General features: G+C 39.3%; 1 protein-coding gene across 1 annotated transcript in view; it reads left to right on the forward strand.

Moving 5' to 3' along the window:
- The window catches only part of CPNE4 (copine 4), a 484,610-nt gene that overhangs the window by 361,305 nt on the left and 108,162 nt on the right, over positions 1-15,143 (forward strand). The window contains exons 5-7 of the mRNA XM_004762506.3: positions 644-718; positions 9,770-9,853; positions 12,893-12,982. Coding sequence (XP_004762563.1) covers positions 644-718; positions 9,770-9,853; positions 12,893-12,982 — 249 coding nt within the window. The remainder of the gene's footprint in view (positions 1-643; positions 719-9,769; positions 9,854-12,892; positions 12,983-15,143) is intronic.

Raw genomic sequence — 15,143 nt, forward strand, 5'->3', positions numbered from 1 at the left:
TTTTTTAAAGTAGAAAAATATACCAGGAAAATCTGAATTGCTTAAGTGGGATGGGGGGGTAAGCGGCAACAAAGCTCCTGAGATCCTTTGAACATTCCATTTTAACTTGAAAGTGACTGATTCTTTTTTTTTTTTTTTTAAGTTAAGGTCATTTTTAAGGGAAAAATGCAAAAAGATTCCCTGTGGTGTAAGTTTTGACCACTCTCACAAGCACTTACCTGAGTTTATTGCTTGGGTATTTTAAATGATGCATTCCTATCAAGCTATTTGTTTTTTTACTTCCATGTTCAGTCCATACAGATGGTTCAAAGAGTCTTTGAAGACTGTTGGTGCTCTAAAAAGCCATGGATCCAAAGGCTTACTCCCAAAGCACACAAACCCAGAGAAGCTGTGGGATGGTGAACCCCAGTTTGAGATTTGCCTTTGGCCCTTGTTCTTTCCCAGAAGAACAATATGTCATCTTGTCACCTTTCCTCTAAGACATCTTGGAGATTTTGCTCCTCTACATATCCCAGAAAAATTTAATCACCTTCTTCATTTTAAATATTTAAATACTTCTCTTAATCTTGGGTCCTCAGATCAGAAAATGACTTCAAAATCTTCTGGAAAACACTTCAAAATATGTGAAAATCTTTTCCTTTAGGTGATTGCAGAAGAATTATCTGGCAACGATGACTACGTTGAACTTGCATTCAATGCACGGAAATTGGATGACAAGGTAAAGTGTTTGGCATTAACCTTATTGAAGGAAGTAATAAAGCTTGCACACAGAGTTTAATCAGATTTCACCCTGCAGCTGTTTTTTCCCTTTCAATCCACATTATTAAACAGATCAAAGATTTCAGAGAGGTCTCCAAAGTAAGACTTTCCCCAAGTTAAGAACCAGTTGATGAGAAGGGGGAGGGACTATAATTAAAAGAAGACAATTTTATTACACCAAGGCTTCATTTGTTCCCACATGCCCAGGTCAATGTGCACAGGTAAATATAGTTTGACCCTATTTCTAGGAACATTTCATAAGAAAACAGATGACATGAAAGAGAGGAGAAATGACATTTCTGAAGCACCTGTATTTTCCAAGCACAAGATTAAGAGCTTCTCATGCATTATCACATTTAATCATTCTTATAACTCCTATGTAGCAGGCATTATTAACTTTGTTTTGCAGGTGAGGAAACAAATTCAAAGATGAAGTAACTTGTGTAAGGTCACTCCATGTGTTAGTCTGGATAATCCCAGAAACAGGATTAAATATGCAAGGATTTTATTAGAAACATGGGGAGGAAATCTGCAGATTGCAATGCAAGTCTGACCATGAGTAAAGGAGAGAGAGAAAAAAAGGGGTGGGCAGAAGTGTCCTGGAATGTCCAGTCTAAGGAAGGTTAAGGCCATCAGAGAGTCCTAGGGCCAATACTGCCCAGCAGGGAAGTTTCATGTCCCCGTGCCTGCCTTAATGTCCCCTACACATGCAGGCACTAGCTGGAAGCAGCCTACCGGAAGCCTGGCCTCAGTGCAAGTATGGAAAATAAGAGATGTATTTCAGGGCACAGCAGCTGGGGCCTTTGGTCAGTTATACTCCCTGTAGTGGGAGGTTTCTAAGGCAGTTTTCTTGGCTACCATACCCTGCTAATAAGTGGTTAAAACCGAGGATTCATTTCTAAGTCCATTCCAGGGGAATCTGACTCCCATCTGTGTTCTCTCTCTTATATCTGACAACTTCCACCCGTCACAGGCCATGTCAGTCTTACCTATACAGAAGTTCCTCAGTCTCCACCCATTAAAAAAGGGAAGGAGTGTCCTTTCCAACCTCACCATATATTTACAATTTCCCTCCAACCATATCCTTAAGTCAAAAACATATCACATTAATAAATGTATTCACAAAGAACTCATTTCCTAGAGGACAACTAGAGAATTTGGGATTTGGGGAGGTGGTACCACTTTTTAAATTGCAGACAGGAATTAGGCTGAAAAAGGTAAAACGATGTATCAGGCAGTTCCCTAAAGTTTTAGGCAGCTATTTATCGCCTGACATATCACGTTCATTTTCACCTATGAACAGTACTTATACCATTTCTATGTTCATTAATTAATTTATTTGTTCATTCTTTCTTCATTCATCATTCATTTACCAAACCTTTGTCGCATGCTTGTTATGCATCAGGTGGTGGGGTAAAGACATGCTTTAAACCATTCTCACAGCTGCAACCTGTAATCCATTGCCTAATTAAATGAAATATAAATTTAAACTATAAAAGATACAATGTTATAACCATGATGGGATGTGATAATTGATGTATAACTGCTGTCTGGAGAAGGTTAACTCATCCTGCCTGGGGACATCAGGAAAGACTTTATCCTTACGAATGAGTTTGGATTTTTTGGTGTCCTGAGTAGATTATGTGAAACATTCATGAACATTAGTGTGAGCGAGGTGCTGGGAACTGTGGTGTGCACTGATGTCAGTCGGATGTTAGCTTTTACTCCTCACTTCCTGATGGCTGCTGTGGTTTTTCTCCCCCAGCATCTCTCCAAGTTTTAGAATAACTCAAAAAGCTCCTTTGTATTATCTTTCCTGGTGCCATTATAAGCCATTGGGTCAGTGTGGGGCAGTTTTAAGCTGCTCAGCTAATGGCTTATAATGGCTTCTTTCTACTTAACAGTCTCTTAAGCACTTCTAATCCGCTCTCTAACTGACTTCTGTTACAGTGCAAGAGGACTTGGGGGTTTGTTAGAGGGCCCATTAGCTCTGATGTGTTTGAACAATTTCCCTTCATTCCAATGAGTACTTGCTCAAAAAGCTGAAAAAGCATCATGCAGCACTTAATATGGTTCTAGGTGGCCATTCCCACCTTTGTCTGGGATCATTATCCAAGGACCTTGTCAGTGCTGAGATCCCCACTCCAAAGCTGTAGACTACAGGTCATTCATAATGTGGGCATCTTGCCAAATCTCCTTAGTAATCCAGAGAAGAGCAGGTCCTGTTCAGCACAAAGCAGAGGCCATTTTTCCTCTTTGGACCGAAAGGTGAATTGGTCTCAAGTGAAAAAAGGAAAGAGTAGCATTAAGGAGCAAAATGATACCATGGAGATCACCTCAAACAACCTCTTGAGGAAACTAAGGCTCAGCAAGGTCTGATGATTTACTCAGATACTACTACTGCTGATAATACTTGTTAATACATAGTACTGGTTATCCATTGCTACACAGGAAACCATCTCAACACCTAGTGACTTAACTTACTCTATTACATGTCATGTTTTTGAGGGTCAGAAATGGAAATAAGTTTCAATGGGGCAATTCTTCTGCTTATTATGTTGACAGAAGTCACTCAGTGATACTCAGCTGGGGAGGACCTTGTCTGGAGAGTGCAGTCTAGCTTTGTTCACATTCCTGGCACATGGGATGGCTGAAAGGCTGGGGTCAGCTGGGGTGGTCAACCAGAGTACCTACATAGTGGTCTTGGGTTAGTCCCATTTCCCACACAGTGGCTAGCTTTTCCCAGAGAAAGCAACCCAAAAGAAAAAAGAAGCTGTGTGGCCTCTTCTGACCTAGATTTGGAAGTCATGGAGCATCAATTCTGCTGCATTGTGTTAGTTACATGTTAAGTCATAGGGCCAGCCCAGAGCCAAGGAGAGAGGAGTTAGATTCCACACTTTGATGGGGGAGTGGCAAAGTCATATTCTAGAAAAGCATGTGGACAGTGGACATGGTGGTGGCCATCTTTGGAAAATGCAATTTGCCAGATTTTTTTGTGATAGGTGCAGAATCAGAATAAGATAGTACAATTATTTCATGTCACAGCTGGAAAAATAGTCCCGAGTTTATTAAGGAGGACCCTTTTTAGCTTTGAGCATTCAATGATATTGTAGCTACCTACATGTTAGCAGTTGAACTTATATCTATTAATTGAGAAAATATATCATGACTAAAAGTGACTGAGACAAAGGTCTTAATTTAAATTTTTTTTTTCATTAGTGTCATGAGATTAATTTCTGTATACATTGGAAAACTTTGTGTAAATATGTGGGGAAAATACATTATATCCAATTCAGACCATGGTTATAGGACATCAGGATCCCCAGTCACCTTCTTATCATTCTGATAATCTTTAGATATCCAAATATGTCAGGTAGAAAGCCTCTGGACTAATGCAATTGCCTACTTTAACAGATGAGAACACTGAGGTTCAGAGATATGAAATGACTTACCCAAGGATACACACACACACACACACACACACACACACATACACACATAATCAGTGACAGAAGGGGACTTAACCAGGTTGCCTAACCAAAATCTAGATTTTTCTTCAGGGCAAGGGGTTAATGAATACATGTTGAATGGGTCTCTAGATATTGAGGACTTGGTAATGTTCCCATGGATTTCAGGGAAATAGGAAGCCAGGGAGGAAGGAGGTAAAGGTTTGCCCTAGGTAGCAGTCCTCCAAGAGTTGTCCAAGGTCCCAAGACCCTTTCAAGGGACTACATGAGGTCAAAAGTCTTTTCATAATAACACCAAGATATTATTTTCTTTTTTCACTCTCATTTTCTCACATGTGTAAAATGGTTTTCTGAAACTGGCATGATGCCTAATATCACAGCAGATTAAATGCAGAAGCCGATATGAGAATCCTACTGCCTTCTATTAAGCCATTAAGTTATTAAACTGACTTGCAAAAATGTAAAGGAATGTCATTTTTCTGAACACTTTTTTAAATTTGGAAAAGGCAATTGTCTTCCATTAAAATGCTATTTTTATTATGATGTGTACTGGGTTTGTTTTTATATTTTTAAAATGATATAACAAATGTTTTTTTAAATTTCATTTTTAGTTTATAATAGAGTAAATACTGATAGATAAAATCTACATAAACAAAAATTCCCCGTTCTCCTCAATAATGTTTAAGAGCACAAAGGAGTTTTAAGACAAAAGAGTTTGAGAACTACTGTGGTAGGCTATACGGGGGGGGGGGGGCACTTAGTACCTTGAAAACTACAGTGAGAGAGAAATACCCCCTTTCTCTTGATAGAAATAGTCATTTTTAAAGGTAAAAATGTTGTCAGCAGACCAACAGCCTTCCACCTAAGATGGAAATCCAGAGTCCTTGAAATCTTCAAGGACTTCAGTGGCAGGCACAAATAAAATAGATTAGGTTTGCAAGAAATAACTTACTTATCTAATGTTAATGCAATTCACTTAATGGAGAGGTGGACTTTCTAATTCCTAAAAGCACATTTGTTACATTAGCAGCTAGTTGGCAATTAATCTAATAAGTAAGTAGAGATATGACTGTAATCACTTTAGAACATTCAAGCTAACAGAGTATTCTTTGTCCTCTCTTTCCTGAGAAAGTATTCATGTTGGTATGCTGGAGGGATTCTCACACTGCTGGTCACCACATCTGTATAGTAATATTATAAAGTACATTTTTAGTGTTCCCACAATCCTAGATTGATGGGGTGCTGTATAGACAAGCAAATAAGACTCCAAAGCCGAGGTCAGCAAACTTTTTCTATAAATGGCCAGATGGTAAATATTTTAGACTTAGCAGGCCATATAGTCTCTGTCCCAGCTACTCAGCTCTGTCTTTGGAGCATGAAAACAACCATAGGCAATACATAAATGAAGGAGTGTGGCAGTGTTCCAATAAAACTTTATTCACAAAATCAAGCAGTGAGCAGGATTTAGGCCACACACCATATTTTCCAACCCCTGTTCCAAAGCAACATTAAATCCCTACCTGCTAGGCTATGATTTTACTATGTTCAAGTATGCCTGCCTAAAAACTAATCTAACCTGAGTTGATGATAGCAAGTTACAATTAATGAGCATCTGCAGTGTACAAAGTGTCAGGTGTCTAACCTGCATTATCCCCAAAATTCAAAACCATATTCCCAAAGGTAGAAATTATTATTTGCATTTTATAGATGAAGCATTATTAAGTTTAAATAAACAGTTTGCCCCAAGTCACAAGAGTAGGAAGCTACAGGTTTTGGTTTGGACCCCGAATCTTTCAGATAATCTTTTCTTATTCCAGTATTTCATTTTTAAGATCACTGCCATAGAAATGCGCTGCTTCCTTTTCTATTCCAAACCTCAGCTGATTCCTTATTGCCCTCTTGCATGACTAAATTTCCTTTGTTTGATGATACAGCCTCCAATTTATTAAAAATTTCACCGTAGCAGACCTTCAGTAAAATGCCTGTGTCATTAACCTTGCTGGTACTGAGCTGTCCAAAGGGCCATCTTAATGCTGAGAATCAACCAAAAACAGCCAAAAATTCCAGTTTGTGTCACATAGCCATACAATCAGACCAGAGTTGTGTTTTTAAACACAAATTTCTGATGTACATGTAAGATATTTTTGAGCTGCTTATGAATTGTTTTATTTCCAACAATCAGATGCCTTCTTAGTCATAATCATCCCTGATAGCTTTACAAAGCGTCCTCATACATTGTCTCTTCTATTGATAATAATCGTGGCAGCAACACTTTTTGAGTGCTTATCATTGCCAGGTACTAGACTCACCTCCTTTAATTCTTCCACAATGCCAGGAGGCAAAAGGTGACATTCTCTCCAAATGCCAACCAGGAAACTGAGACTTGAAGAAATTAAATATCTTGCCTCAGATCATGCAGATTGCATACAGACTTGGGATTTGAAAGCAGTTCTAAAGGCAGTGTGCCCATATTAGATTTTCAGTTACTTGAGGGCAGAGTTCGTATCTGATCTTCCCTTCTTATGTCCTCCTGACAACATCTCTGTGCTAAGCCTAACTAGTATTTAAAATGAATATAAAATAAAATAGAAGAAGCCCTGCAACATACTACCAGGAGGGAAAAAAGTATTAAAGTGTGTGTAAAGTATGATTACAAATATATTTTTAAAAGAAAGAAAAGAAAATTATGTCTCGATTCTAGAAAAGTATCTACCAGAATGATATTGATAGTTGTGGAATTATGGGTAAGAATATGGGCTATTTTTTTTTCCCCTTCTCTTTTTCTATATATTCTATTTTTAAGTAAAAATAATAACAAAAGTTCAAAATTATCAATGAAAGGAAAAAGAAAAATAATGATAGATTCCTCCAATGTGGTCAGCAATTTTAAGTGCAATTCACCAACATGTTCCCTGAGGGAGCAATCATCTATTTAAGGAAACAAAGCCTGATGCACCTGGGGAGGAGTCCAAGGGCATCTAGGAGTAAGCTAATGCGGCTCACATCTTTTAACAAAGGGAGCGAAAAGGGGGGGGGGGTTCCAATTTTTTTTTATTTTTTTTTATAAACATGTATTTTTATCCCCAGTAGTACAGGTCTGTGAATCAGCACTCACCCAAGCACATACCCTCCCCAATGTCCATAACCCCACCCCACCCTGGGGTTCCAATTTTTTAAAACAAGTGTTGAAGCAGAAATAAGGGGGGTGGGGTGTGTATGCCTTGAGTAAATGTGTTAGAGATAGGAATCCTCTAGCAGTAGGTCTGGGAAGGAAAAGGGCCTTTTTGGTGGATGGACAAGGTTTGCAGGACAGACTTATTGATAAAAGCAGTCACTGTGGGTTTTTGACAAGATGAAGTCTGTGGTAATTTGGTACCTTCAAAAATAAGAGTGAAAAGATGTATTCCAGACTCTGGGTGTTGTGGCTCGTGGTGTATAGCTCTGGGTAGGGTGGGAGGAACACAGAGGGGGATAGATAGATCTACCTCCCATCTTTTTTCTTTCTAAGGTGCCTTATGAAATTTCTAGGCTGATATTCTTTTTTTATGTATATAATATATTATTTTTAAGTAATCTTTACACCCAAGAGTCACATGCTCTGCTGACTAAGCCAGTCAGGCACCCCTGGCTGATATTCTTTACTCTATATAGAGGGCCAGTTTTATTTTTTTCTGCTCAAAATCCATCATTGGTTGCCAGCTGCTTCCCAAGGCATGTGCAAAGCCTTTGGTTAAGCATATTAGGGCCTTCATATCATGGAGCTGACTTTGCCAGAACAGTCTCAAACCCCTCCCCTACACATCCTTAGGTTGCAGTGGAATTAACCTGCCTCGGGTGCCCCTCTCTTTACTCTTTCACACTTTCACACAGTCTGTTTCCTGCCTAGAAATACCCTCCTCACAACCATATTTTCCAGTGCAAATCCATCTCTCTCTCTTGTCTGTTGTTCATTCATTCATTCACTCATTCATTCTTAGCCGTGGGTTATATTTGTGTACTTGTCTTACCACCAAACCAGATGGTACCTTTGGAGGGTTGAGACCAAATTTTATCCTTCCTTATATAGTAACATCAAGCACAAGACTGTTATGATCAGCATATTTCCTAAGAGTATTTTGTTGAGCTGAAGACTAGGATGACTATGGACTTCATTTTGCTCAGCTGCAGGCTAGAATTCGGGGGGGGGGCGGGGAATCACCTGATGAAATACATAATAAGAGTGTGGTGACTAAGGCTGACATTCAGATAGCCTCCTATTCTATACCAGGTACTCCTGTCATTGTTTCATTTAGAAATGTACCCCTTCATACACTCAGTACACACTATGTACCACTAAAGCCTAGACCTTATGGAAGATGAGGAAATGGTAGAGATATAAAAGGAAATCAGATATAATTCCTCCTTTCTGAGAGTTTATAATCCATTGGAATAAAAAAGAAGTTTAAAGAAAGATATGGTTATGATTATTTCCAGTAATGAAGTACCTGTTTGTTTTACATTATTCTTCCACTTAAATTGGCTAGAAACGCTGGGTAAGGTACAAGAGACATCTGTTTAGGGGTCCTAAGGCAGTCAAGTTTTGAGCGGCCAAAATAGGAGAGAAATCCACTGAAGTGATTCAGACATTCTATCCAGATTTTCCACTCAGGGAAATTCCTCAAGGCTGATTCATAGAACACCATGGGTAGAGAGGCTAAGAAGCCTAGCAGAAAATAGTTACCAAGAAATAAACCGAGAAGAGGCCTTTGTCATCTCATGCGCCTAGAGAAACAAAACTGAAGTTCAGGGATACCAAGAGAGCTATTGTTCAAGATTCATGAACCAGAAAAACAGTCTCAGTGTCTTTTCCTCCTGAGGCAATCACTAATTAGCAAATAGCAGCACAAAGAGAAACTGAACAAAAAACCTGGGCCAAGAGATTAGGGAGATAAACAAAGCCTTTGAGAGTCTCACAAAAATAAAGGTTGAGAGCATGTCAAGGAACAACAGCCCTTAGGAACACAAGGCCTTTCAGTTAGAGCCCTGTAAAGACAATATTCAAAGAATAGATGAATCAAAAACATATCGTGACTTTAGAGATTTTTGGAGAAACCAATCTTGAAATAGCTCAATCTTAATCAAATTTAGGTAACTGCCCCCTTTCTAATGGCTTGTCAGAAGCTAAAGACTCATCTGAAGTGTTTATAATCTTTCTTATACAGTGTCTGGTATACCAAGGGGAAGAACCAAGAAACAAAATAAAAACAGATCCACAGGTGACCCAGATATTGCCATCATCAGACAGAGCCTTTAACAATAACTATAATTAATATTTTAAGACAACAGATACGTTGCTTTTCAAACAAGATTATTGGAATTGATCTTTGCAGAATACTTTAGACTTTACTTAACCAAGAATGTACTTCTCAAAGAACTTGAATTTCAGATGCAGCTCATTCTAGCCAAGAACAAAGCGGGGAAGGTCAAATTCAGTGGCATTTGATTCAAGGCAAGATCAAATATGTATAGGTGGGGAATAACTGATTTTTGTTTATCTATTTTAGGATTTCTTCAGTAAATCTGACCCATTTCTGGAAATATTTCGTATGAATGATGATGCAACCCAGCAGCTTGTACATCGAACTGAGGTGAGAAGAGTCATCTTCAGCTATGCCATCTCATCTCCTAAGATAATAAATTGACCTGTTTCTAGAAGCCCCTTAACATTTCTTGATGTCTGTAGCTATGCACTCAGACCTGAAGTCTTCGCTGTCTTTAAGAGGACTCTCTGCCTCATGTAGCTTTTTTAATTCTCTATTTAGATATTAGAAGACCCTTTCTCACCCCAATTTTCCATTGTTGACCTTCAATACAGACAGTCAGCAATTTATTAATAATAAGAATATGAATGTTAACTAACATTTAATGAGCGTGATTAGGCACCAAGCATTGTGCTAAGTGATTTATATGCATTATTTTATTTACTTCTTGCAATAATTCCTTGACATGTTTATTATTACTCCCATTTTATAGTTGATTAACTGAATCTTTGGGAACTCAAATGACTTTCTAAGTTCTCATAGTTAGCAGGGGGTAGAGCAGAGGTTTGAACGGAGTTTGTTTGTCCTGAGCTTCACTATAATTTGGGAAGCCGATCTGCCTCCCCAGTAAAAGTTTGTACACTAGGCTGATATCAGGCCTATCCAATGAACAGCAGACCTGTCTCAGCTGCCACCTGATCTAGCTGCATCTCTTTCTCGAGCCCCTTCCTTTTTTTCCCTGGTGCTCCAAACTTTATCCCTTATTACCCCCCCCACCACCCAGTACCACACACCCATTCAACAACCAACCCCAATCTCCACTTTCTATTTTATTTACAAGTTAGTCAAAGAGAGTCCATGAGAAGTACATTGGTAAAGAGATGTGGGGTGATTGTGATGAATGACAGAGCTGAGAGAAGACTGTTGTGTCTACACACATACACACACAATGGTGGAGTAAAGGAAGAAGAAACCATCATGATTTTCATAGGGTAATAGTGGGGGTGCCATGTTCTCACTACCTCACATTAGAAATCCACTTCCATTTTCCTGAAGTAATAGAGTTTCAAGTAGCGTTAGGGGAACTTTGTGTGTCATATTTAAGGTAAACAAGAATTAAATAGTCTTGAATGGGCAACATCTGTGGATATCATCTGGTAGGTAGTTGGCATTTAATAAAATGTATTAATAAAAGAATGGATAATGAATGGAGTTGAGTATAGGTAGTATGTCTACTGTATGTTATAGTACAATGTGATTATCTGGAATTCAATCCCTGGGGAGTAGATTGAGGTGCAGTAGTTTCTCTGAGTGGCACCTAATTGCTACCACCAAACAGAGTTTTTTTCACACATACAGATTCCTTTGGTGAGACAGACTTCTTCCAGGAAAAGTAAATAAACTTTGGTGAGAATTAGAAGTGGTGTGTCCATTCGTGCTTTTGCTCCAGTCAGTGAGTGAGGACTTTAATGTGCAGACAGAAAGGAGATGGAGGTTGAATTATTAGATTTCTCTCATAAGATCCCTCTCTCCTCTGTTCCCGACAGTAGTCCTTTTCTCATTATTGGTATTGGTAAATTCTCCTATTCCCAAGAATCTCTAGAACTCCTCCCATACCTCATTGCTGAGGGGCTTCTGAAGTCTCACAAGAAATGTGATTGTAAGGTTTACCAATGAGTCAGCAACATGACATCGATTTTTTTCCTCTTTCTTATTTAACAGATATGAAATAAATACTAGACACTACCATTCTCTTGGGGGAAGTACACACACACACACACACACACACACACGGATTCTAATTTCATAGGAAATTTCTAGTTGAAACTTTGATCTGCAATTGAGTTTTTCAAAACTGTTGCAATGAAATATCATCACTTCTTAGTGTTTTTATACAAAGGAGAGAACTTTAAATTAACCCAAACACTTTTATCTAACTTTTCTTCTCACTATCACTTTGATCATCCCCAGGGTATCAGAGTACAAGACAAAGCCCCACAGGAACATTATTTTTGTACTTTAATGCATTAAAAGAAATTTAATAATGAGTCCATGATACAATAAATAATTCATAGGTATATTAAGGAATCCAGTAGAAGAGAAAATCACTTATAAAATAATTATGTTATTTGGATAGAGAATTAATTTTTTTATAATGCTAAGACTTCTGCTAACTAAAAATTTCATAGGAAGAAAAATCGATATAACAGAATTCTATTTGACTTCATTTGTGTGTACCCTAGAGCAGTAGTTCTCGAATTCCATGCATCAGAATCATAAAGGGGCCCACCTCCAAACTTTGTGTTAGTAGGTCTGGATGCAATCTAAAAATAACTTTTGACAAGTTCCTAGGTGACCCTGATTCTCCTGCTGTTCTAAGGACCACACTTTGGAACCCCTTTCCTGAAGCACACAGTACAATCCTAGGCACAGAGCAAGTACATTAGTACTTCAATACATTCTAAGCCCAGCTGACTTATTTGAATCATATTGAAGACAGACTAAGATGACTTGTTTGGATTCTTGGGAAGGGTTAATTAGTAAGCTGCTTCCGAAAGGATTCCACTATTACAGACTTAGTTTGTGACACTGAAGATCTGAAGATCTATGCTATTATATCTTCCTAGGATAGCTGGTATAAGTATGCTCCTGGGATTTTTCTTTTAGAAACTTCTCCTCTGACTTGCAATCTGCTCTGAGTCAAGGTCACGAGTTATCAAAACCACTCAGTTTTTTAACAGTAGAAATGATCTGCTAACACTCTCTACACCAACCAATAGTCTTTACTTACACTGTCATAGGAATGACAGTCCTATAGAACTGGAGATCCAGAGGCAGGCCTGCCTCCTCAATCCTAGCTCCAATTGATGTGGAAGGGGTCATCTCCAGCATCCACATGCTGGACTGTATTACTGTCATTATTTATGACACAAAGTCCAGGCCAGTGACTACAGGAGTTCTGCCCGTAATGACCCACTTCATGGGAACCCTTAAAAGGTTTTCTACTCCCAGTTTTCATTAAGACATCTATTCCAGGCAATTGTCCTTTTCATAAGCACCACAATGCTTTTTTTTATGTTGAAATGTGAAAATGTCAAGCATTTCCTCCCCAACTCATCCCTCCACTCCCTCTCTTTCTTTCCTCAGGTTGTTATGAATAACTTAAGCCCAGCCTGGAAATCATTCAAAGTATCAGTCAATTCTCTATGCAGTGGAGATCCAGACCGCCGGCTGAAGGTCAGAAATCTGTCTGAGAAATGCAATTATTTATGTATTTAACTGTCCTCTTTCTCTTCATGTGAATGTTGACAAACCCAACATTTTCTGTATCACTTACTCAAATCTCTTAGTACCTTGATGAAAGATGCAGGGACTATTTCTTCTGCAGGAGACACTGGAGCTCAGGAGATAGTCCAAGATAAATCCTGATTGTGTTCTGTAAAGAGGCAAATTCCATGGCTTCCCAGAGACAAACTGTGGCAATAAGTTCATGGTGCAGTTGTGAGGTATTAAAAATACAAACACTGCTGTATCAATTATCTGCTGTTCCATGACAGACAATCCAAAATTTGGTAGCTTAAAACAATAACCATGTATTTGGCCTATGAGCCTATGCAAGAGCAAGTTGAGTTAATCTAGGGGGTTCTTCTCTTGGTCTTGCTTGGACTCCTGTGTACTTACAAGGTGACTCTCCTTCTGGGGTTGACTGGCTATCATCTACAAGAACTGGGTATTTGAGCCACGTATCTTTCCTCATCCAGAAGGCTAGCTTGGAGACTTATACACAGTGAACTTAGAGTTATGAAAGAGCAAGAACAGAAGCTGCAAACAAAGTCTCTTAAGGTCTAGTCACGAAACTCCTATGAGGTCATTTCCTCCATATTCTATCGGCCAGAGCACGTCATACGGTTATCCCAGATTCAAGGAGTGAGGAAATAGACTGCCTCTTGGTGAGAAGAGCTGCGAAGTATGATGGCCAATTTTTTCAATCGACCACAAATGCTTTTGAGAATCATGGGAATATATACGTTGAAAGAAAAGACGCATTGTGAGGATGGCCAAAGGAAAACAAGAAGTAGAATGCCAGGAGCAGATTCCAGGAAGCATTTTTTACAGTTCGAGTTCTGACCCTCCTTCTGCTTTGGGAGTCCGGAAGCTCCATCTTATCCATGCCCCAGAGTTGATTCTACCAATTCAGGCTAAGTAAATTCAGTAGAGACCTAGAGACTGGTACCTATAAACTGAAAGGCCAATCAATTCATGTTCAGTGAGAAATATGCCCATTGGGCAACCTCAGCATTCACATCAGCTTAATCAGGGCCCTTTCTCTATGTGGGCCAGCTGTAGGAAAGACAGCTATCAGAAGGCAACTGTAATAGTCCAAGAGCAGAGCCACCCTTGCTGGATAACAGGGATGGTGAATGACTTCAGACTCTGAAACCTGGGGCCTCTACCTCCACTATGGGAAGATAGGTCCATGAGGCAGACTAACCATTCACGTTGCTCTTTTAGGGCACCCAATCCCCTGGAAGCTGTTAGATGGGCATTGCCAATGTTTGTCTTTGTAACTTTACATTGTTTTCACCCTTTTGGTCCCACAAACCTTCTTCAGATAGAATTCTTTTGATTTGACAGTGTTGTTAGGTTAGAATGCTGTCCAGTCCATTAGTCCTGGCTTCTTTAATGTAACCTTGTGTGTCTTTGCTTCATAATGTTCTGTGTGGGCTCTGTACTTGAACTCTCAGCAGACACACTTGTCTCCATGCTCTCAAGGAATAGCTCAGAGTTGTCCCAAATACCTTGTCTCTTATAAGGGCTAAGATATTTCAAGCCTCACTTGCCATTGGGACTGTCTTTCACGTCAAAGTCAGGGCTCCTGGCTGTCTGGGACTTCATGTGTCAGCTCATATGCAGAATGCCAAGAGCTTCAGCTTCAGGCCTAGGGTGGTGATTGTTGCCTGTATTCTGAGCAGCCCCCATTTCATTCCCAGCAGGATAACTGGCAGAAATCAAATAATATGTCCGTTAGCCATAGATCAACATTGTCATAGGGAACTATTAATCAAATAAAAGGAGAGGGTTGTCTGTAATGATGTAAATTAAAATGCAGAAAAGGAACCCTTTATGGCCTTGTGAGTGTTCTGTATTCTGGTGTCTTTAGAAGAACAAATGAAAATAAAAGAAATAGATGATGGGTGATAGATGAGAAGGAAAGATGTAGGGGGTTGGAGAGGGAGAGAGAGTAAGGGAAGAGAGAAGGATCAGGGCTTCTCAGTAGCTGCACTGTTGGCCTTTGGATTTTGTTGTGGAGGCTTGTCCTATGCATTCTATGATGTTTAGCAGCATCCCTGGCTACTAAACACCAGCAAGACTCCACCCCCATCAGTCTTACAGCCAA

The sequence above is a fragment of the Mustela putorius genome, unplaced genomic scaffold (assembly GCF_011764305.1).
Source record: "Mustela putorius furo isolate JIRA1106 unplaced genomic scaffold, ASM1176430v1.1 tig00003834_pilon_pilon_pilon, whole genome shotgun sequence".
Classification (NCBI taxonomy): domain Eukaryota; kingdom Metazoa; phylum Chordata; class Mammalia; order Carnivora; family Mustelidae; genus Mustela; species Mustela putorius.